General features: G+C 41.5%; 1 protein-coding gene across 2 annotated transcripts in view; it reads right to left on the bottom strand.

Moving 5' to 3' along the window:
* LOC121195681 (spermatid perinuclear RNA binding protein) overlaps window positions 1-25,009 on the bottom strand; it is a 73,937-nt gene that overhangs the window by 2,765 nt on the left and 46,163 nt on the right. Inside the window, exons 4-19 of one of the 2 annotated variants that reach the window (XM_041059307.1) lie at window positions 19,680-19,942; window positions 18,445-18,613; window positions 16,476-16,731; window positions 13,511-13,623; window positions 12,563-12,658; window positions 11,962-12,073; window positions 11,070-11,167; window positions 9,974-10,079; window positions 8,934-9,017; window positions 7,968-8,176; window positions 6,497-6,649; window positions 6,195-6,329; window positions 5,467-5,607; window positions 4,799-4,928; window positions 4,062-4,115; window positions 1,119-1,690 (exon numbers count right to left, since the gene is read on the bottom strand). In XM_041059307.1, the coding sequence (XP_040915241.1) occupies window positions 1,614-1,690; window positions 4,062-4,115; window positions 4,799-4,928; window positions 5,467-5,607; window positions 6,195-6,329; window positions 6,497-6,649; window positions 7,968-8,176; window positions 8,934-9,017; window positions 9,974-10,079; window positions 11,070-11,167; window positions 11,962-12,073; window positions 12,563-12,658; window positions 13,511-13,623; window positions 16,476-16,731; window positions 18,445-18,613; window positions 19,680-19,942 (2,196 nt within the window). In that variant the 3' untranslated portion in view covers window positions 1,119-1,613. Of the gene's footprint in view, window positions 1-1,118; window positions 1,691-4,061; window positions 4,116-4,798; window positions 4,929-5,466; window positions 5,608-6,194; window positions 6,330-6,496; window positions 6,650-7,967; window positions 8,177-8,933; window positions 9,018-9,973; window positions 10,080-11,069; window positions 11,168-11,961; window positions 12,074-12,562; window positions 12,659-13,510; window positions 13,624-16,475; window positions 16,732-18,444; window positions 18,614-19,679; window positions 19,943-25,009 lie in introns of those variants that run through there. The other variant, XM_041059306.1, reaches the window with a different exon arrangement.

Here is a 25,009-nt window from a genome sequence, read left to right as displayed (position 1 = left end):
ATGGAGCTCAACCAACCATTGGACAAGATATTGGGTCCTCTCATCCAATGGCTGCGCCTCATAGCCGTAACCATGGAGACGTCGTCAGGGGTTATCTCTCGCTGGCTGGATGACCAAGACGTGGCGAAGGGCCAGCTTAACTCAGCCTTGACTGGCACTGACCACTGACCTTTGGTAAGTCGAGAGAATAACTGAAGTATCTCCTTTATTGTATTTTATTTAGCCAGGCTCTTTTAGGTCATTCTTGTGATGGATTTTAAAACCTTTATTTGAAAATGTGAGAGAGCAACAGAGGGATCGTTATGAGGCCAAGTTTCAGTGGCTCAGTTGGTGCTGGTTCTTACTGGACGGCTAAAGCCTCTAAGTCTCTAAAAAAAAAAAAAAAAAACGTGCAAAAACAAATACAGCAATGACACGGAAATAATGAAACAATAACATAAAACACATTGGCAGATCATGTGGGTTCCTCACTGTTGCTTTTGACTAAATGTAATGTGATGATTATGTGCACAAGCCAAGTAAGAAAAATATGGGGATTTAGATGTAGTCTGTGTAGAAGTAATATATTATTTTGAGGTCATTTTATGCCAATTATATCCAGCTTAAATATTACACTGCACTCCAAAATTGCTGCTGAAAAAAGGCTGCAGTTGGCTTATGTGATGACATATAAAAGCTGTCCACATGTACTGTAGGTGATAGCTGTGGGAAACCTGGCAAATATCAAGGTAATGAGATCGTGCAGCTGAATGCGAGATGCGGGATCTAACAAGAGCTCTCTAAATTCATCCTTTGTCTTCTTGCCTTTCTCTCTGAATATCTATAAGCTGAGGGTCAAAAGGATGTAACGAGAGGCGCTGAGGAACGTGGAAGGCTTGAAATTTAATCTGTGTGACTGTATGAGGGTGGAATATTAAAGCTCGGTGTTCAGATGTTAGTTTAGGTCACAGTATCGTGTGCCAGTTTAAATATCGGGTAAATCTTTTCACATGTTGGATGATGTAACTGCTCTAAAAAGACCAAATCTAAAAACAAAACAAAGCAAACAAAAAGGTGCTACTGCATCAGGTCTCTACGAGCTGAAGGCCTTTAAATCAGATATACACCAGTGTTCAGCTTTTATAGGAGATAAACTTTATTCATTTTTTTCAACAGTATTTATTCCTATACATCCTTCACACAGCTCACATTATTTTCTTTTTTACAGAGAATGTGTGTTGTGTGTATCATATTGCAAATGCTATCCTCTTCCGAGCAAAGTATAAGCACAATAACAAAAGGTTGAGATATATATATATATATATATTTATAATTTAGACTCAAAGAATGAGGTAACAATTCACAGTACAAATCCTTCAAGTTTTTGTTTATCTCTTAAGAACTTAAACCTGCAGTAATTGTTTTTTTCATATTTATAAAAGTTTTTGGAAACAGTATGAAAAAGAAACAAAAAGTAAAGCAAAAAAAAAAAAAGAGCTTTTACAGATCTTCAACTCAAGTCCTTAATCCTCTCCCCGTCACTGATATTGTAGAAAAAAAAAAACAACCAAAAAACAAAACAGACTGCGTTTCCCTTCTAGAAAAAGGTGCGTTTGGTATGTATGTCTCCTGTGCTAAAAGAAGTGGTAGTGGGGGACGGGGTAGGCGGGCACTTTCATGACAGGCAACAGAAGCATTCTCTTGGGCAAACCTAGAGGGGAGACATGAGAAGAGCACAGCTCTGCATGAGTCCAGGGCAACAAATAACCAAGCCTTTGTATGCTCACTACACTACACACTATGCTACAAGTATGTCCAAAAAACACCCCTTGCACTAAACAAGCAGGGGTCCCAAAGAAGGAGGGGGGGGGGGGGTTTGTAGTCATGGTCACAGCCTTCATCAGCGGTTAGAGGAACCGAGAAGGAGGAAGATTCAGTGTTAAAGAGAAGAAAACAAACAGCTAAAGTTAAAGATTAATTTCAGTTTATTGCAACGAAGTTGTGTTTTCTACAAGGCATTTTGGAAGAGCATTTGGAGCAGTCTTCTATGTCCTGTGATAAGCTGTTATGTTCTATGATATAATGTTCTGTGCTTTACAATACGATATAATGTTCTGTGTTCTATGACGTACTATTCTGTGTTTCAGAGAATGTTCTTTTGCTCTAGAGAGCCCAGCATCATTCTCGAATTCGTCCTTAGTGTTTGGAAATCCCAAAGCAGGAAAGGGCTCCAGAGCACAGGGAAAAAAAGCACGAAGCAAGAAAGAAAGAACTGTATCCAAAAGTTTTCATATGAACTTTCTCTCCCTTCTGACTGAAACTTTAGTCCCAATGTGGCTGTCCCTAAGATCTTCAAAGGCTTTTTGATATACCGTCAGTGTAAAAAAATAAACACTCTCTTCCTTACTCGACAATCCAAACTATCCTGTTCCTCACATACAGCTCTACATTAAACATTAAGTGATTTCCACCTGAACAGCCCTTAACAGCAGGTATTTATGATGTTTTGTATTTTCTGTTTAGCCTCAAAATTTGAGTTAAAGTTTGAGAACTACTGAGCTCAACAGAAAAAAAACCCCATCACATTTCACATTTCTTTTCAGAACCTAATGCTGAGTATAAAATTCTGAGCATGTTCTAGATTTCATGTCTACATTTCCTCTTTCAGATGACATGAACAGAACTCGACTTCCTGCCCAATTTGGGGAAGTTATAGCTTAGGTCAAAGCTCGCCTGTTTATTAAAGTCTTTTCATTGACCAGTCATGAAGCAAAGTACTGAAAGCTTTTTAAAATTTTTCAAAGTGATTTTAGTTAAACATGGGAAAAGTGTATGGATGCCAGGGACTGAAACGAAACACCCCAAAACGAACACAGAGTTCCAGCGCTCATGAACTCAGTAACTGAGGTACACTTCATGTTCAGGGATGTTGGGTTCTGGGGGAGGGGTTACTAAACACATGCCTGGGGCCTCAGACCAGCTTCTCCCAGCACATAAGACCCATTCAAACTCTGAGCTGTAGGATGGACAGCAGGGCCTTCCAGTGCTACATGTACACACATGCTACACAATGCAGAGTCTGTCGAGGTCAATATGACTGTGTTCGACACAGAAGTGTATGCAGTGAATTTTGCATCAATACCGTACCTAAGCCGTTAAAGGTCAGAGACTAGTACAGATTTTAGCCTGTAAGTGTCTTAAATTCTTCTCTGTGTGAGAGACAGACAGAGAAAGGGAGGGAGAGGGAGAGAGGGAACCCAGTGACCACTTTCAGCAGTGAAGATATAGAAACCCCTCAGTAACATGACAGGACCAGTGCTGTGGTGCTGAAGTTACCCTGCCACCCTGTCTTAAATAACAGCGGGCAAAGCGAAGAACTCACACTATGTCTTCTGCTAATCTGAGCAGGAATGAGAACGACGGCAGCATAGGCTGTGAGTCCGGGTTAATGAGAGTCCAGGTAAAACTGTATATTGAGTCAGAGGTGACTGGTCTATTGTGCAGTTTTCTACTCTTTTCTATCTCAATTCAAGATGCCATATGTGAAAGAAAGGGACTGTGTGTTGCAGGTGTCTGTGTGTGTGATAATAATCACAATCAGTTTGTGGAAATTTTGACATCGACGGCTCTTTGCTGAGAGAGAAGTGATCCAACCACAATAGATGAGGGTGTGAGTGGCAACAGGCAGATTAAGAAACAACTGGTGAGTGGAAAATTTGCCAAAGCACAGACAGATTTGCTTGAAGCAACAAAGAGCCAAGTTTAAGCTTTGTTTAATTATGACTTGAGATTCAGCACCAAACCCTAAAACATGGATTAGAATGGGATAAGGTTTGAAAGTAACTTTGAGAAAAGGGAAGAAACTGGAACCAAAAGGCAGTGGAGAAGAAGGTTGGAGGTGTAACATAAACCCAGTGAAGCATGATTTATTTACCCACTAATGGTTAGCGGTTATAGAAAGGTGCGGGGAACTGTGTGGTTAAGAGAGGAGAAGCAGTAGAGGAAGGGAAGAGGGTTATATACGGTAGAAGGAGGGTGAAAGCATGAGGAACTGGACAGGAGAACAAACCGAAAGCACATACCGTATGCAGGAGCAGCTGCTGCAGCAGGGCTGTAGCCATACGGTGTCCCGAAGCCTGTTGGGGAAGAGGTTACAGGGTCCAGTTCAGTTGTGCACTTGTTTAATTCCAGGCTGCACTTTTCAAAAGTACGTTTAGATGAGTGTTTTGACCATCCTGAATTCAAGCAGACAGCTGTTGGTTCAGGGTAAGAGACCTGAGTAGAAGCTACACTGCTTCCTAACAAGAGCAACGTGAATGTGAGTCATACTGTAGGGTTATATATTAGTGGGAGTTCAGCGCAAACGGAAAATAAATCTCAAAATAAGGGCCAAACAAGGTCAGTTTGGCTGCGTGATTCTCTGATAACATTGTTTATCACTGAGCTCTCAAACAGTCATTACTGTCCTCTGCACTGCGGGCTATTACAGGGTATTTCTGAAAGCCCGTGATATTTCCAGTACAAGTGCAGGGGACAAATTCATGCTTATTTTCAACAGAAAACTGGGCAAGCAGCCTAAAGCAGAAGAAAATGTCAGTGCTGTAAAGCCAACAGTAAAATAAAATGCCAACTCTGCACAAACCACCATGTCAAATACAAAAAAAAAAAAAAAAAAACCAACAACAAAAAAAAACTAATAAAATAAAACACTACAGAACATAAAAGAACTGGCAGGAATTAGGTGGGAATAGAGTTTAGATCCCAATGTTTCTTGGGAAAAAAACAACAACCACAACACACACTGCTATCCTCTCACTACCTGGCGTGACATATCCAGGTGCAGCTGCGCTGACGAAGGCTCCTCTTGCGAGGGCTGCTCTTCCTCTTCCTCTGGCTACCTGAGCTGCTACTGCCGAGGCTGCCGCCGCTGCCGCCAGGGCTCCTTTAGTCTGAACACGGACATGCAGTACATATAATATGTGAGTGGGTTTTAAACAATCATAACACAAAAATACATACAGAGTACATACATAGTAGATACACAGATGCATAAATACAGTGCACAGGAATAAGGCGTAAAAGCACACACTTATCTAAGACAATGTCCTAATGCATTATGGGCTTCATTGTTCACAAATCTGTTAGCACACAGTTGTGGGGACAAAATAAGTGGAAGAGTGGTGATCTGATAACTGTCGGGCATTGATCTGATTAGACACTTGTTAAACTCTGTGTTATTGATTACTGTAGGGTGAACAAATTGGACAAATTGTCCCTACGGCTCTACAGAGCTGATACTGATCAGTAAAGAGGTTTAAATGTCATCATTTTTAAAGCTGCACTGACAGTTTGGCTCTAAAAGAAAACATAAAAAGAGTGATTTAATGGCTTGTTGTTTCCTTCTCTGCATGTAAATGCACATGCCCCAGACTGAAGCAGTGATCTCCTTGTCAAGTGTGTACTGTATGTGTGTGTGTATTTCATTACCTGAGGCAATATCTTCTTCTTCTTGTTTGCAGCTGCATTGGGACCAGAGAAGAGTTTTTCCAGAGCTGCCAGAGCAGCACTGGCCTTCGCTACCTTTTTGTTGGGGCCTGCCCCACGAAATTTCTGCCCATCAACCTCCACCTGAGAACCACACACACACACAAAGACACAGAGAAAAATATATTAATCAAATCAGGTTTTATGATTAGAATTAGACAAAAAGAACACTGGTTTGGAGCCATGCTTTCATTTTTCTGTTCTAATTATGGTTGTAGTCTTTTCTATTAGCGGTGTCACTTTTTTTAAAATGTTACAGCTCTGTCAAAACAAACAATCCCACTATAATGCTGCTCAAAATCCATGTGTTTATCAGTCATCAGTAACTCAGCCAGTGAGTGTGGCTGAACAGGACAGCTTGTTTAGCGATGCCCTGCTGTCAAGCAGGCCTGCTAATCAATCAGCAGAGCGATGGAGCAGCCAGGCATGTCGGAAAACAAAACACCCCACAGAGAACAGGCTTGCTCCAGGAACCGAGCTGACTGATTGACTCTACCGGTGATCAGCCTGCTTCTGATTCTGTGTGTGGCTTTGCCTCTGTATGGGTCTCCCCCTGGCTACAGCGCACATGTATGTGTCATGACTCGACCTTCTTGTCTGTACATGTACATGCTTCATCTTTGACCAGTGCCACTCTGTATGTATTCTGTACTCTGTAAGTAAGCTCTCACCTCCATAATAAAACGTTTGTCATGGCTGCCTCCGCTTTCAGAGATGAGCTCATATTTTAGGCCTCGTCTCTTCTCATTTAGCTCCATGACGGGGTTCTTCCCACTTGCTGTCAGTATGGGACCCTGAGTTCGCACCTTGGGGGGGTTGAGGAGGTTATTGAAGTAATTTAATTAAGAAAAACATCTTCATAGCTTTGCTAGAAAGCACATAGAGAATGATTCTGAACAGAGAGATGATTTATGTCCTTAAACCAGAGTGGCTGTTATATTTCCATCACTTCAGCACTTTTCATAATCCTCACCTCCAGTGTGTTGGAACTGTCTGAAGAGTGTGTTGGGTTATTGCTAGTATGCGAGGACGTCTCGCTCTTCCCCTCACCATCGGACTTCTCGTCTGAACTCATGGGGTCCAGGTCTGAGTCGAAACCTGTCGGGTAGCCCATCGCCTGGAGAACCTAGAGAGAGAAGACAGCGATGGCGTATGAAGGAGTTGGTAGGACGCAATATGACAGGAAAGAAACAGCAGACAAAGAGCTAAAGCCAAAAATGACGACTTCCAAGAAAGGATCATAAATGATTTTGACATAAACAGTCAAATACCAACATTACAACAGCTGCTCTGAACAGGAAACCAACCCCAACTTTCCACATGTATTTGATGAGAGATACTGACACGACAACAAAGGTGGCAGAGCAGCCAGAGGTGCCCTTGTAATGTTGTTTTGTAGCCACTTACACTAGCTGGTTGAATGAAAGTGAAAATGCCTACTTCATATTTTTGTTTTTTTTTACTTTATAAATCGTTGAATTTACACACTACACACTAAATAGCATGAGATAGATTTTGCAAGATGTAAAATAATTTCACACCAATATATTAATGTCTCTTTGTGTGTGATGGCTCTGTTCTGAAAAGATTTTACTGCTGTTATCAGCCAGAGATGTACCAGGGCATTGAGAAAACCAACCACAATGTTCCAGTCTAACAAACAACACTCCACTGTGCTGATGATACTCTATTTTAACAAGAATCTCTTCTGGAAGCATCAATACTGCAGCATGCTGCATGTGCGGGCATCACAGAGAGAAACAGAACAGCAGAGCGATTCGGAACAATATGCAGGCAGAAGAGAAAAGGACAAGTTTTTGACCCAAATAGGTGATTGTGTTACAGCTGCTGAAGTAGCCACTGCAGTGAGAGAGCGTGTGAGACAGAGCACAGGCGATAGTTAGACAGCGAGGGAGAGAAAGACAGATCAAAAGGTGAGTACATGAGAACAAGAAAGAGAGCGCGAGAGAGAGAAGGAGAAGGAGAATGGAAACGGGGGAGAGACGAGTAGAAGAAGCCTTTTATGGGAACAGAGCGGATAGCGGATTATCCCAGCTCTGTGCTCTGGAGAGCCTCTTTGTTCACAACCACTTTGGGATTACATGGATTTGCCCACCTCCAGCCTTCCCCTCACGCAGACACACACGAATAAACACACACACAAACAAAGACCTATAGGCATATGCAGACAAAAACATATGTATAGATACACACAGGTCTGGTTGCAGCTGGACCTATGAAAGTTCCTCAGGTAGCCAAAAAAGAACCATCACTCTTTTTTTATTAGTGGGTCTTTTGTGATTTCTGTTATGCATATGTCCAAATATACAAAAAGATAAATCAGAGAGGATGAACTTCAGATATTAGACACACTAGTTACACATTATTCTCCTGTCAGTTGCACATGCACATCGTCCGCTTCACTCCTTTTTCTTCATTCTCACCTTGACAGCGACGTGGAGCTTGGCGGTCTTCTTGGAGGATCCAGATGCTTCATAAATGGTTCCATCCAGATCCACAGACATGGTGAAGACCGGAGCGTGAACCGGGCCCGACTGGGACAACAGCCGATACTGCAGCCCTGGCCGGATCTGGTTCAGCCGCATCAGAGCATTCATTGGCTGGTTGGAGTCTATGGCTTTGCTGTCCAAGACTGATGCAAAAAAGTGGAGGGAGTATGGTTAGAGTAACAAGTGGAGCAGATTAGGGAAGATTTAATAAGGGTTTTTGTGGTGTGTATCAATTATCCAGCTGGAGGTGGACACACTGGGTCATTTCAGAGACACTGTATGTAATATAAATCAAATTTTCTATAGGTTTTCAACACTCCAGCTACTTGTTTTCATGATGAATTAAGGTGCCTCTCTATTTTCTTTCTCTTTCAATCATGTTCCTCCCATTTGTCAATATCTAAAAATGCTTTTCTGCCTCCATTAATCGTGGTTCATCTTCTCCTTGTACAAAGAAAGAGCTGGGGATGGTTGGGTGGCCTACTAAAACGCTAGCAATCAATACTATTGATCTGCCTCCAGGGGATTGAAGGAGGGTGGAAGGCAGGGAGGCAGACAGGGAAAAAGGCACAAAAAATAGAGACAATGGGAGGAGAGGTAAGGCTGGTCCGTAGACAACAGAATATAACTACTTCCATTTCTGAGTGTGGCGCTGCTTTGTCCTCAGTGGTCTGAATTAAAATACTATTATATACTAAATACTATATTAAAATTAAAAGACAATCCAACACTGAATAAAACTTTTATACGATAGTATGTGTTCTCATCCCTATTTTCTTAAGTCAATCATTTACTTTTTTCCCAGCTTTAAAGCAGATTGGGTTCAATGACCAACGAACGAGAAAACGAAAGAGAAAGAGAAACAATCAAATAATCACAATCTGCCATTGTTTTTTGTACCTTTCCTCAGATTCCTCTTCATCTTCTTGATGAGGTCCTTGTCGTCCACCGCTCCATCTTCATATGGCCTCTTCAGACCTAAGCCTACGAGGAAGAGACACAGAGAAAATCAACAGAGAAACTTCTAATAAATCTCTGACTGCAAGAGATGTTTACATGAACATACACAAAGGCGCTTGTGTGTGACAGAAAGACAGGGAGGCAAAGTCGCAGAAAACAAACGATGCATGAGCTCGAGCATTCAGATGGATAAATTCACAGATAAGATAAACAGAGCAGACAGGCAGACCAGCAAACAGTCAAACAATGAGGAAGACATATAAGCTCCTTTCCTACATGCACCTTAATCTGTAAATGCTCTGGCAATTTTCCTTGTCAGCGTCATATGGTACCAAAGGGGCCGAGTTTTTTTTTTTTTTCTCATGAAAGTGCTCTTTGGAACTCAACATCTGATAAGATTTCTCTGAGTCTTTCTCCAGTGTGAACAAAAGCAGAAACAGTTCTGTGTAAAGCAGGCACGAGTTAAAGCTACTCCACCAAGGTCACTGTGTCTTTGGCGTGACTCTGGAAATCAGGTCACAAAAAAATAAGAATAAAATCACAGAGGAAAAAGCAGCCAAATGTCCAAGAACTTATCTCATCTTTAAAGGTATTTTTTATGATTTTTGCCTTACTAACTGTGCTGTCAGCGCTAGTGTGTAAATCAACAACCTAATATATAAAGAAAAGTCACATCGTGTGCGAAATGATTCGACAAGCCCTCATCTGACGCTGACACTGTAAATGAACCCAGGTATGTTCTAGAGTCCATGTGGGAAAAGTTGCAGACAGGCCAATAGCAAAGTTTTCAGACAGCTTAACAGGGGACAGGGTAAAAGATGGACACATAAAGCCGGAAAGCCTGAAGAGACAGATAATCAGGTGCATGCGGACACAGACTGAAACACACGTGGCAGATGGAAGGAATGCAAGGAGAAGAAACACACAGGCAAAGACGAGGGATAAGGGCTGAGAAGACAAGCAGGTGAACAGGTACACACCTTCTTTATCAGACCAAGGGTATTTCTGTGATGGTTTATTTGAGGGGAGAGGCTCCATCTCCAACACCTTGTAGATCTGTCCGAATGCCATGAGTCTGAGAGCATGCTGTTGAACACACACACAAAAACCCCAAAAAACAGTTTTCCTTAAAATTGAAGTGTCTGCTGGTTGAGAAACTGAGAGAGACAAAGTTAAGCTAAAATATTCAGGCTTATGTAATGATATCAAACGTCACAAAGGCTTTATCCTAACAAAAAAGCACATGGGTAAATTTGTCTCAGAGATACCCAAAAAGACCCTGCTTTTAATTGTTTTCCCAATTACTGTAAATATCAGTAACATGAGCTGACCAGCTGATTCACTGACCAGTATTTCCCAGCATTAACTCATTCTCAGCCCACTGTACTCATACTCAATCTACACAAACAATCAGAAAGATAACCAGAATGGCTCACAGTGGCTCTGCTAATAGAAATCCATTAGGGAGGCAGAGTGTCTCAGATATTCATGAGGCTCGGTGTAGCTCATTGACAGAACAGCTCCCTCTCGCCTATCTGCTCTTGTATCTGCTACAATTATCCCCCTTGACATTCCAGCCTCGTTCGGGCTGCCTTCAAAGGAAATGGACGGCGGGATTCACTAAGCCATGCGGCTCAGAGGCTAGCCCTGCTCAGTCGAGTGTGTGTGTGAAGAAGGACATGGCAGCACGCACGCACAACAGTGCATGCACACAAATACTGTCCTGAGGGTGTCAGAGATGGATTTATGGCTCGCAGTGGCAATAGTTTCCCACACCAATCATTAAAATGCAGCACCACACAGCTTTTTCTGGAGACGCACAGGCACAAGAGTGTGCGTGTGTGTCTGCATGCATGCAGATTATGTGGTGTGGGTGATGATGGGGTCTTTCTGTCTGGTAGCAGGTGTGTTGCTTACTGATTCCCACACACTGACAGCTCAGGGCAAGTACAGCTAGGTGATAACAACAGAGTCTTTAAGCTGCAGTGAGTGTGTGTGTGTGTTGTGTGTGTGTGTGTGTGTGTGTGTGTGTGTGTGTGTGTGTGTGTGTGTGTGTGTGTGTGTGTGTGTGTGTACCTGTGCGCTGTAGGTAATGGCCTCAGCTTGCTGGTCGTTCATGTTGGCTAGTGTGTTTGTTGGCTCTTTCTCACATGGGTCGTGTAAACCTGGACCACCTGGGGGAGGCGACAGAAGATGACACACAGACACACACAAAGTCACTTGTTGTCACTTTATGTAGTCACACTGCTGCTCAGCAACATTTAATTAGGCTTCACTGTCACAAGTGACAGTGGAAATCCTGAATATTAAAATCAGCAGCAGCAGGAATAGGAATATCTAACTGGCTGTCAGCTTTTCAAAGCAGTCACTCAGTTTAAGAGATAAAAATCTTTGAACTTTTAATTGCACCACATTTGTCTTAAATTTGAATAGTGTAGGTGAATAAATATTCTTTGGTCGGCCAGGCACCATGTTAAAGTATTTTTATTTGTTAGTTGTTGTTGTTTTTTTAAGTCAAAAAGTAAAAAAATTTACTCCCAGTCCTCTCAAAACTAGGACCTTAATAAGCCACATCACTGTCTTTTGGATCTAAACTAAATTTGTAAAAATCAAATAAAATGAAACTCTGTTTTACGGAAAAGTACTTTTGAATAATAATTTAATATTCTTCCAAGAACGCATAACATTTTGTGAAGAAATGCTTCAGCTGCTCCTAATTAAGATGCTCTCTTAATGATGACCTGCCTCAGACAGCTGTGCTCTGCTGGGCCTTTGATAATGTCTTGACCTCTCTAACAGAAACAGCTCAAAAATGTGGCAGGCAAAGCCTCGATTTATCTGCTCATCTGCCCACATCCAGCATGTTGCCCAGCTCTGCTCATCAGTAATGCCAAGAATTTGCACACAAACACATCCTCAGATCTTTCCAGTTGTATGATGTATTCATGAATCCACCATGGCTCCGTACCTGGTAGCAGTATGCCTGAGGCCAGACACTCCATGACTCGACGTAGGGCTTCTCCTGCCCCAAGAGGTCTGTTGCAGGTGGCAATTGCCTTCTCGCAGATTAGCTCTAAGGGCTGCAAGAACACACAACCAAACATATTGCACAGATGGTCATGAAATAGTAAAGAAAATCAGGTGCTTTGCCAATAAAAAGGTAATTACCCCTTTTACATCAAACCTTATGGTATGCGAAATTAAACTTGTGTAAGAAGTGTGGATAGAAGGTGGCACATATTTAAAAAAAATCCCCATCTGTTACTCGAACATAACATATTTTGTTGTCTTCTCACTAAACATATCTGACTTTCTTACTTACAAGCTTAAAGGCAGGTCAATCAGCTCTTAAAAAGACACTGAATTCACACAGTTAATTCATTTATGGATGACATTTAAGAATAATTCCTTTCCAACAAAGACACCTTTAGTTACAGCTGGGTGGTGGAAGGCGTTTTGGAAAAAAATCCTAATATCACAATAAAATGCATAAAAGTTCAAGAGGGCTGAACACTTCTCATTTCACAGGATTAACAATCAAACACAGGCAATTACAGCCAAGGACTCACCCATCCTTTGAGAGGTTCCCAGACAGGGTGTCTATTGCACATGTCTCTAAGTATCCTGAGAACAATAACGCAGGACTTGAGCCCGTTCACTCGAGCCTGAGAGAGATAGAGGGATGGATAGGGGAGATGAGGGAGAGGAAGGAAGATTAAACAGAAAAAGGGAAGAAGGGAACAAATTTGAGCGCAGGAGGAGTGGTATTTGTGTAAACACACACAGATAACAGCCTGCTTTACACCACAAAGCCACGGTCATAATGAAGTGATTGTATCTGTCTGAAACTCTGCCTGAGCTCCCCACAGACAGAGAATACTCTGCATTATGTTTACGGTGCTAAACATTTTGAGTTTAGGTGACTAAACATGTTCTAAAAATAAAAACCGATATAATTTCTGTTTGAGTTTTGTCTATCTGTCTATCTACCTTAGAAAATACCTATGCGCTAAACTTGTAAAATGTCATTTTTTTCCCTTTGTCAGTAAGGTGAGTTGGGAGACAGATGGGGAAGGGTAGTGGAAGGGAATCAAAGGGAAGCACTGACATACTGTACAGAGCAGGCAGGATCACATAATAGCCAAAAAGAAAAACAAGTATCAACCATTGCTTTTGTAGCCTTACGAGACATTTTATCATCCTTAATTTTTCTGTTTCATACATAGAGTTGTAAAGAGTGAGAGAAATGTGAAAGTCAGTTTTAATATTTGGTAATTCTCGTTCATGATGTAAACTGAACTAGAGATTATAGAACATTAAGACATATACCAACATATAAATTAAAGCTTAGGCTGATAAATATGTGCGTTTTTTCCCACATTTACTTGATTAGTCTAAACTGAGTGGGCATTAATAAGCACCACAGTATTAGCTGACAGTGAACGAATTCCCTTTGGCTGAATCGTCAGGCTACAACAAGCATCGGGCAGGAAGACAGGAAGTGAGTGGGTGCCGACCTGGAACCACTTGGCGTGTCGCAGCGCTGCCAGGGCCAACAGACATCTGTGTCTATCCAGCACCTCCCCCTCCTCCTCCTCAGCCTCCACTCTCTGCGCAGCAGCACCCAACACTGCCACAAAACAATAACAACCCGATATAGAGAACGTAAAACACACACACGTCATGACTGAGTGTGTGTGTTTGAATTTTGCGCATGTGAATGTATGCAAACACACACGTGAAATGGTGTGCGAGTGCGCACATACACACACGCATGCATGGATATTTTGGTACATACAAGGTGCTTTTCATGCCATAAAGTTGTTCCCCTCCTTGTATAAAGTGCTCACTCTCTACAGGTCTGTGATGAATGCTCACAAAAGCTTCCTCACTCTTTAAACGGTGTGTCATTTTCAACACTGTGGTCACATGTTGACATCCTCAGCACATGGCAGTACAGGATGCACTGCTTATCCTACACATGAATGTGTTGAAATTTACACACTTTTTACATCCATCTGTCACTGACAAGTCAGTGAAAGAGAGAGCAACCGGAGTCACAAGGGAAGGGACAACTTTGTGGGATGGAGAGCCCCCCCCCCCCCACAGACATACACCAAACAAATACCTAAGGAGTGTTTGATTTACTGTGTGTGGGCGTTGTTAAGACATTTCCAGTCATTTCACTGTGCCCAGCAAGGTAAATCAATCTCGCCTTTATGTATTTGAAGAGGATTTTTATTTATTTTGATCCAGTCTGCACCAGGCAGGAGTCAAAATAGGAGTTTGTTTTTCTTAAGGTGCACTTGATTTCACAGGCTCATAAAGAAACGGTGCAGAGAAAGCAATTCAACACCCTGTCTGGGCAAACACAGAATCAAGCGCTCCTAAAGTAGAACTGAAAAGAAAAACAAAATAAAACAAAACAAAAAAATCTAAGAGAGTTTGACCCAGTCTGAGACAAACACAACACAAGAGGGATCAAGGCAGGGTTTAGTTAGAGCTTCGTGGTCGGTAAAAGAGGAGCATTCTTATACTTTCATATGTAAGCATTTGATTCATGTCGCCCAACACACCAGGCTGGTTGATTTACTACACTCTCATCCGTTCTGCTACTGTGAAAATCAGCACAAAGCCTATGATATGCAAGGCGAGCTGAATCAGACGAAGCTGTGTATGAATGAGTGCGGTTACATGGGATTTCAAAAGAAGGTTTATTACGTGTGGGACCTACTGGAAGTAAAATAAAACACACTAAAGAGACCTTTGGGTCCCTGCCAAAACACAAACTAGGTAAATATTTTCCTCATCACTCTCCCGTAAAGAGAAAATCCTTCCCTCAAGTGGTATTAAGTTAAAATGTCAAATGTGTCTAATGTGTAGCAGCACGAGAACATCTATCTAACATTATCCCTGAACTCATCTGGCCATTATTGTAGCATCGGTCTTCCTCTGACTAACGCATGTAGTGGTGTGTATGTGCGTTTCTGTGTGATGTATAATGGTGTATCTCAAGGTCTGTCAGTGTGGTCCCAGCTGCACGTGGGACCACTCCGCTGCTAGAGGATCATTATAGTCTTTCTCCTCTCGCTTGTCCTCCCACTGTTCTCTAAAATGCTGTGCCGGCCGCTCCAACACTCAGTGCTCGTCTTTTATCATTATCTCCTTCTGTGTTACTGACGCTGTCTTCTCCCTCAGTTTCTGTTAAAAAATTTCCCTTTGTGTCTCCTCTAATTTACAGGCACAGCACCCTCCCTCCCTCTGTGACCGTGGAAAGCAGTGAGCAGTATCTGGGCTTACAGAGCACACAGGTATGCAGCATGTGTGTGCACAGACACGTGTACAACTTGTATTAAATAAAAATATTTAACTATTTGTAATCTTGTGAAATGTATAAAATCAAACACAGTGACCTCAATTCATATGGTGTGGGATTAAAATGGCAGATAAGATTACCGAGCACTATTTTTAATCAATATATTGATTACCTGAAACCAAATCTGAAGGCATTATCGATTCATCTAACAGCATTCAAATAGCCAGAGCTTACTGAAACACTCTGCGCACATGGAAATCCCGAAGCAAAAATTGATAGCTTTTAGGCTTAATGAATGTCTACTGTATTGTGTGTGACTTTGTTTGTCTTTCAGAAATATTTTAATTCCCTAATATGTTGCTAATAATGCTCTCACCAGGCAGGAGCAGTCAAAGTTTTAAAAGCAGAGGTGCCGACACTGGACAACACCACTGGTATTTGTGCCTGTCAGTGCATGTGTTAATGCGTATAAGCATTAGACCCTGCCTTTTAAAATGTAACCTTATTAGACATTAACTGGCTCACATCCCTCAACCTCCAATGGTGCCTGATGAAATCTCAGCAATTAGACACACTAGGGTGACTGGTATCTTTATCTGTCAGGCACAAAATATGACTGCGTGTGCGTGTCTTCCTCTCCTTGCTGCTGAGTGAACGTGTGTGAAGGCGAGGAGAGAAAATACGAGACGTCTTCTCCATCTTGCTGTGGCATGTGGAATGATGTACGGCTAACCTTCGTGCTATCTCTCATCTCTCTCTGAGACCTGAGTGTCTAGTTGGACGGGAGCCACAGGATGGATGGGCAGCTTGCTACTGCTCAGTTATTGATTTTGCTGGCCTGCTGGCCTTGCTTCCCCGTCCTACCTCCCACAACCAATTATAACCAGTTCCTGCTGCCCATGAAAATGGGGGGAGGGGAGGGACGGATGATTGTTACTAGACCGAACACCAGACAGCTCCTGTGTGTTTCAGTTCTGGTATGTGTCCTGTACCTGTCGCGTCTTGTGTCAGCATCAGTTAATGAGGTCAAACGTCTTGTTTATTGAAATAAAAACAGCTGAGTTTTTCACAGCATCACATACATATACAATTTAAAATTACTTTGAGAGTGTGTGTATGTGTGTGTGTTGGAGAAGTGTGTCTTTTTCCTATCTCCGAGTTCCTACCTCGCCCATTCTTCTTCTCCTGCTCCTCCTCTTCATCCTGCACTTCCTCCTCCTCTTCCTCCTCCTCTCCTTCCTCCCCATTCTCCACCTCCTCTTCCACCTCCTCCTCCTCCTCTTCATCCTCTTCCTCATCCTCCCTCATGGCCGGTGAGGTAAGGGTAATCTTCAGTGTGAGTATGGGCTCTGTTGTAGTTCGTACCAAGATGGCCGCCTCGGGCAAGGAGCTTGTGACCTCGTACTTCTCTTCTGTCAGCTTCTGTCATGTGTCAAACAGACATAACTGGATGGTCAGAGGCCAAGGTCACAACATGACTGGGTATTGATGAAAAAAAACAAAACAAGTAAGCATATATCTCAGCCTGCTGCTGCTTCCAGATGAGGCAACAGCATCACCAGTTATGGCAGAAGGAATATTGTGAAGTAAAAATGAGATGAAGTAATGCATGAGAAAAAAGTGAGACAAAACTGCCTTGGTGATCCCATTTCTTGCAAGGACAGGCACTAGAAATATGAAAGCCTCTCCTAAAGATGGAAGGACAAATAAGCCTGGACCCTTCGAAAGAAACCACTATAGAAAAGAGGTATGATACAGTAGAACCGAGTCAAATTGGAAAAGCAGAGGTTATTCAATAACTTTAATATTTTAAAACAGGCTAATTAGGTACGGTAGCACAAACCCAAAACAGATAACGACCATCCTATCATAAATAAATATTGTATAAATAAATTATGAGAAGATGCGAGATGCAGCTGAGGAAGAGAAAGGAACAAAAAAAAACATTTGATGTGAAAGATGAAAGCTGACAGAAGCTGTAATCCTCCGCATGAATTTTAGACACATTGCAATGGTCTTGTGTGATTGTGTTTACGTGTCTAACTCTACTGTTTCTCAGCATCACACATTCATTAGTAAAACTGGATTTAATTATTGCTGACGTCTGTGGTCAGAACCTAGACTCACTTCATGTCAGTATACACAGTGACCACATTTGTGACTTATATATACAGTATATACTATATACAGCTATAAATACTGAATAAATAAGTCATGTTGTGACTCACACACACACACACACACACACACACACACACACACACACACACACACACACACACACACACACACACACACACACACACAAACACACACTTCCTTCCCGTCTTTCTCCCTCTCACACCATTAAACTGCTAAAGGAAATGAGAAGAGAAGAGGCACAAGGGCAGAACTTATTCAGTGAGTAATTTCTTCACCAGGTTAGTGAGTTTTTATCCACGTTAGCAGTTATAGCTAATCTTTTCCCTCCTAACAGAACACCTGGCTGCCATAAATATATATCTATATATATATCAAATTATTTATGAGATTTGCATGGGGGACTCCATAATCCCTAGGAGCTAAAGAATGACTTAAAAAGTAGCATATAGTTTAATTCCTAGATTTTGTGTGCACCCTCTGTGTGACGCTCTGGTGTCAGCGTGTTTTCTATCTCACGTGTGTCAGACCGTCAGGAGTTCCACTTCTGTGCCATGACTTGTTAATGAGGAAACATGACACTGACGAAGTGAGGAGAGTATTAACCACACATGACTCATACATACTAAAACACCTCTCAGCTTCTCACTCTGCGATATTGCTGTCTCTTGCCTACTTATGCCAACACTCATGACGCTTCCCTATATACTTACGCATGATCTTATACCACTAGCACACAGCAGTGAGTGTTGGCCAATTCAAGCAGAAACACTCACAAAACTTGGAAGCTTATCAAAATAGCTTTTTTTTTCTGACACCAGAGAGGATTGTGTGATAAAAGTAGTACCTTTCTGGATTTAATTTGGCAGATCATGTGACCAAGTGTATTAGAGGAAAAAAAAACAAAAAACAGGAACAAGAAGCAGTGTCATTTGTCTAAACGCATGCATCTGTATATATGTGGATATGTGTTTTTTAAGTTTGTGGTTCTCTAACCTCTATCTGTGTGGGTAAATTGTGACAGACAGTGTCCAGCAGTGTCTGCGTGGGTTTGTCTCTGCACATCAGCACCAGCTCCAGGTCCATGTCGCCTTTGATCAGGAGGCCTTTGGCAACCAGGCCAATCCTCATCACTCCACACAGCACACCACCGCAGCCGGGCTCCCTGTTTTTAAAGGAAAATAAACCACAGGTAAGATTCACAAAAACATGTGGTTTTTATAGCTGAAAAACTCAAAAGGTAACATTTTTACACAAAAGTAATAAAAATCGTACAAAAATTCAAAAAGAAAATTGCCTTGTTAATGGCTTTAAGAAGTCACAGTACTATCACTCCTATTTCACACTCAATCCTAATTACAATTTTGTGACACATCTAATAAATCAAATTGCTCTGCTGGCAAGACGTCCAATCAAAAGCACTTGCCAGCTTGTTTTGCCCAACATAATACTATAATACCATTTAAAACAAACACTATTTCAACATAAATCAACATTTTCCATAATCTTTGGTAAGTAGCTGTGTGATTAAAAGATTAAAATACAAGGTGCCAGTTTATATTCCAAAATAAGATCTGACAAGGCAATTCAAGACTTTTAATGAGAAGTAGCGAACCCTTAATAAAAAGATTCATGAAGACAGTCGACCATGGAGACTGTGCTCAGAGACTGTCAAGTGGTGAAGTTCATCTTCCCTCGAGCCAAACATGCCTCTGCTGCCTGGGACTGAGTCCTAGCAGAATTTTCTCACTTGTGTATTCAGACTGTCTGAATACATGGAAAATATTGAGCGCGTGTGGACTACACACATTGAAGGACTAAAGAAAAAAGCCTACTTCATTGGTATGTGTTAGCACTGAAACTATCAATCACTTAATCAGTAAATTAATCAACTTGTAAATTTTTACACTTTTTGTAATTATTAAACAAACAATATATAAAAGATTCTACACTAAGTGTTAATTAGAGACATTAAGAAATATTCGTAAGCTGTTTTATTCTCTTTGGATAGTGGTATTGATCTTCTCATATAACTCCCAGCAAGAAAATACACGAGCATATTTCCCAAAATACTGAGATATATTACTTTAACACTAACACAGTTTTTGGCTGTGGATCAGACAAAACAAGCACGACAATGTCAACTTCTATGTCACAGTACATTTCTGATATTTTATAAACTAAATAATGAATCTATTAATTGATACTGTTATGAGTCATTACTACCATACCTGTAGCTGTCACTGGATTCCTCAGTTTCATCGCTGGGTTCATCGCCAGGGTCATCGTCCTCTGTGCCATCTACCGGTTGGCTATCAACCTGGCTGTGGATGTCACTGCTGCTCTCATCCAGCCAATCAGAGACGTGTTTGAGGGCACACTCGACAGTGGACACCAGCGTCTGAACTGCCTCTAGCTCTTGAGAGGAGGGGTAGATGGTGGAGTGCTTTGCCATGACGTGGCGGTCATCGTTACTAAAGGAACGGAAGGACCTCTGAAAGGGAAAAGGTAAATGAGAAGTAACAGAGTTAGAAATCATATCTAGTGTCGTCAGATTAAAACTGAGTGGGGACAGTAAACCATGAGGGTGTAGGCATACCTGTACACAAACACACACAAAGACAAACACAACACCTTTGCCTATAACAAAGGCACCACTGGAGAGAGACTTTCAAAAACAGACTGAGCTTTAATCCATCAAATTGAGCTTTGGTGTCCCTGTTGGGGACACACTACCTCTCTATCACAAGCCCAAAACTAAAACAAACAAATACAGTATACAGATGATTGCACAATCATATATTGCACCACAATGGCACAACAAAAAACACCACAAAGACGCACCCCACCACTTCCTATCCCACCAAGTGTTTGTACAAATGGCTTTCAGTGTGTGCAGGAGTGTGTGTTGCTTTCATGCAGACAGAACATATATCACTTGTAGGGGAAAGAAATCAGTTCTTAACTCAGCGACAGCTCTCATTTAATGGCACTGACCCTGACACGCATGCAGGCACACATACACATGTACACACAGCTATCAGAATTTCATCTTGACCACCACCCTCATATCCTCTCCACCTGTGCTAATTCAATCAGACATCCTGGCCCTGGGAATTCATGTCAGCCCTCCAGTCTTTCTCATTTGCTCCTTCCTGCTCCCTGGGAGGAATATGGAGGAAAACCATGGTCCCTCCATGGTTTTCCTCCATGATTGGGTGGGAGGAGGAGAGGGCCAGCACAGAGGAGAGTCAATGACAGACTATAGAAAGGGGCATGAAGACAAGAAGAAAGAGAACAGAAGACCGCTGAGGAGGGTTATGGGAACAGTACAGAATCTTCAAAAGGGGAAAGAAACATAAAATAGTTGTGGGAGGGGAGGATGAATTTAAAGATGAATGGAAGAGTAAAGAGATGAAGGAGAGGAGCAGGTGTAACTGAGGCTTTTGTGATTTGCATTTAATATGTCCCAGAAGTGTCCCTGAGCTTCTGCATGAAAACACCTTGTAAACTGTATGTTAGCCTTCTACATCTTTTCATGTGTCGCAGAGTTTCAGTGCGTTATTGTTTATTAATGTTAAATGAAGAACACTTGACATTAGAGATTCATTAAATATTTGACCACTCACTATTAACTAACTGAATGTAAATGTAAAATTGATTCAACAGGGTATGTGAGAGGCTATATAGAGAACAGATGACGGGGTAACCCTTTGCAAGTATAATTAGACTGAGAGTGCATTATAATCTATTATCAAAGCTGAACATTTGCTACAATACACATAATGTAAATTATTTGGGGCAACTGTATAATTAGTGACAGAAATAACCGTACAACAGATAATTAATATATTACAATGCCTGTCAGAACACATCATTTCATATTAATTTCTTAGTGCTTTTTATGGCCAGCAGCAACACCACTTCTATTGCACCCTCAAATTTAATTCCCTTTCACTATCTGCATTGTGTCACTGTCTGCATAAGAATCATATCAACCAGAATTTTGAGGTCACTGTGATTTTGATTTGGCTCATCTTCAGCTTTTCTTTTTTCGATGCCTCGATGGCTGTAGTTCAGTGCTGCCTCTCATCTCTTCCAACACTTCCTCTCTTCTCTCTATTTCCAGCATTTTGTTTTAGAAATATAAAGATATTATAGCTGAGGAAAACAATTAAGATTGCAAGCTGCTGTTTACAACATCACTTGGAAAGCTGAATCTGAAGGACAAGGTCCATTTTTAATCATCAGAGGTTATCACACCATGCTGGGGAGCCTGAGGTGCATAACCCAGTTCAACACGAGGAGGCTGCTCAACAAGCTACAAAGTAGACATGCTTATCTCTGAAACCCACATTTTCCTTTATTCACTACACACATACACACACACACCTACTCAAAGAGAAACACACACCACACATGATAAGAACACACACACACACAGCAGAGAGATGACCTTTTTGGCAAAGTATGGATAGTGTAGCTTGAGCACTACTATCAATCTACTTGAAATCCAAGGACCACCTACATGCACTCACTTACACACTCAAACACACTCACAAACACACACACACACTTTCATCCCATCCCTAATTGAACTGGTGACATTCACTTTCACCAGAGTAAGTGAGATAAAGCCATTAACAGAATGGAGGACGAGCACTGCACAATAGCTGCTGTCTCACTGCCTGTGTAGCTCAGTATGTGGAGTGTGGCACAAACGTTTGGCAGGGTTGGATGCTTCATTCCCACTGGGACTCATCTGTGAGTCTCCAACACCTTGGCAAGGCAAACTGGAATGACACAGAGCAAATTCAGCTACCTTGAAAAAAATATGCTCGTATTGAAAAATCTGAGCAGTCCAGTTTCTCTATTCATCATCAGGCTTTATTTGGATCACCGCTACGAGCATGGATTCACTTGACATTTTCAGGCCATCAATACTTTGTTGTACCTTGAAATGCTGTTTTCGATAGATCATCATTAGTGCTATGAGGCATCTGTCAAAAACATTAAGCCTCCTCCCTTTAGAGGGACGAGGTGTGCAACAGGACCAAAAAAATGTGCAGAAAAGTTGACTTGATTGGCAGAAAATGAATTGACAGCAATTTTGACTGATTAATAAATAACTAAAATATGATTTTTTTTCTACTTTATGTAACTGTAAATGTAATATTGGGTTTTGGGCTGTTGGTCGAACACAAAAAAAGAAAAAGAAATTTAATAATTTTTCTCAAATTTTGTGACTAATTGAAAAGTAACAGATTAATCAACAAAAAGCAATGCACCACTAATGACAAGCAATTGTGGAAAAAAATCACTGCATTGTTCCTTTATTGAGCTATGACTCATTTTTACTGTCTGCAATTTTTACCTTGTCTCTGAGAAAATGTTATTTTTTGGCTTAAGCGAAAAGCATTGTATTTTTAAAAAAAAAGGAGATAACTGTGAGTGTGTGTACCAATGTGAATGTCTATCTACGTGCATGTGTAAAATGCAGGATGTATCTTTATACTTGTCTGCCTCCTCAGAGCTGTGTTTAACAGACTAACAGTCGCAGATTTTATGAGGCGATGCTAATGGGAGCTTCTGCAGCCATAAACCACATTGCGAGGAGAGTGTCTATGTATCTACGTGTGCGTTTGTCGGCACTACTCGACCACGGGGGAGTTGTTGCCCAGCCGCTCTGATCACCATGTAAATCTGAGCAGTTAAGGAGGACTCACTGACAGGAATCGACCCCGTAGGCCAGCATGTGCCCAGATAATGTCGCTGACATTTAGACAAGTGACACGATAAGTAAGCAAGTGCAGCCCAGATACGAACTGATGCAGGATTTCACGGATTCACACTGATTTGAGAGAAAGGTCAAGAAAAAAATTCATGGTAACAGTAAAAACGAAATGCATTGCCCCATGTTCTTCATAACATTCAACAAATTTAATGAAAAAAAAAAGATTTTTTTGCTCAGTGGGTATCAGTTGTACTGTTGCAGGTCCTGATTATTGCTATCAGGGCTGTGGCACCATGGTCTGGTGTGCCATCAATGAGAAGCTCACAGTGCATACCCGCACCCAAGGACACACACTCAATCTGCTAGAGACCACTGTGGTAGTCCTTGAGTGCGCCCTGACCTCCACACAACCTGGAGGTCAGGCACACAATATGTTCCCCAGTCCAGGAGTGCATGTATGAGCATATGAGTGAGGGCAAAATAAATCATAAATGAAGGTTAAGACACAAAGGATTTCTATCCAGATGCCTTTAACAACCCTGAGAGCCACTGACATAAAATTAGATTGTGTCTAATTTCAGCACATTAACCTAATGCAGGTTCTCGGAAGTGGAAAATTAAGTTCAGACGTCTTGTAGGCCCAACATTAATACTGCTATGTCTCCAAAGTTAATATATGAAGCTCAGCTTGGGTTTTGATGTTATACTGCAATGGTCATAGGATATTAAACTCAGAAACACTGCTACAACAAAGTCTGCTGAGGAAAGGGACATGAACAGCTAAGGTGACCAGACAGGTTTAGCCACATTATCTAAACTATAATGCTCAGATATGAATCTAAAAGTGGGCGCACACAAAAGGTCAGAAATGTTCTGTCAGTGTATCCTGCATTCTGTTTTATTAACGTGAAGTACTGTTAATGTTATTAGTAATACTCTTTTAGTACTGGGAATATGTAGTTTTCATTTTTCATCACATTTATATCAAGTACAAGATGAACACTATTTTAGCACAGTGTGGAATGAAAACCTGGACACACGCCTACATTTTGGCACGACAGTGTTCCACCCAGGTCAGACAGTGTATTTTCACAGTTTTAGTTTGGAATTTAACATCTAGCACCAAAGAAAATTATTCCACTAAAGCTCAGACATCTACAACAAGCAATAACTTTGTGAAAAGCCAAACACAAAATGTACAGAATTAGTATGAGAGAATCAAAAAAGACTGTTGCCTGAGATGCCTCCCACCTACCAAGGAATCAGAAACAGATATGCACATATTTAGTTGTTAAATCCCAGCTGTCTGCAAGCCACAGGCACACACCATGCACTATGCATGTGTGTGTGTATATCTACCTTCATATGCCATTGTTGCATAGTGCTTTTAGACCACACACTTACCAATTACACTCCATTTCACGGTCCAGTGAGGCCAACCGGCTGGCAGGGCCATGTTACATAACCACATTACACAGCATTTACAACTCACTGTGTAGAAAACTAATGTGCACACACAGCAACACAGGAAAACTCCATAGCAAAAATCCAACAAATTTGTTAGTGCACACCCTAAACATGAAAATTATGAATGACATAGGCGCATAAAACCCATACAATCAATTACAGAGTGTCTTACATGCACACACACACCCACTGATTCCATCACCTCCATCCATCATCCCCCATTCTGTCCTTAATGCCCTGCAGTAAAACCATTTCAGTTCAAGGTGTTGTGGTTAGACACGCACCCTGTCAGTGGTGGCTACTTCACTTTAGTAGCAGCAGAAGCCAGTGGCTTTCCTCTCCAACGCTGCCTGTCTCTTT

Source organism: Toxotes jaculatrix, chromosome 16, assembly GCF_017976425.1.
Source record: "Toxotes jaculatrix isolate fToxJac2 chromosome 16, fToxJac2.pri, whole genome shotgun sequence".
In the NCBI taxonomy this organism is placed as follows: domain Eukaryota; kingdom Metazoa; phylum Chordata; class Actinopteri; family Toxotidae; genus Toxotes; species Toxotes jaculatrix.
Note: the sequence above shows the minus strand (reverse complement) of the source record. Positions and strands in the feature narration are given on the sequence as shown.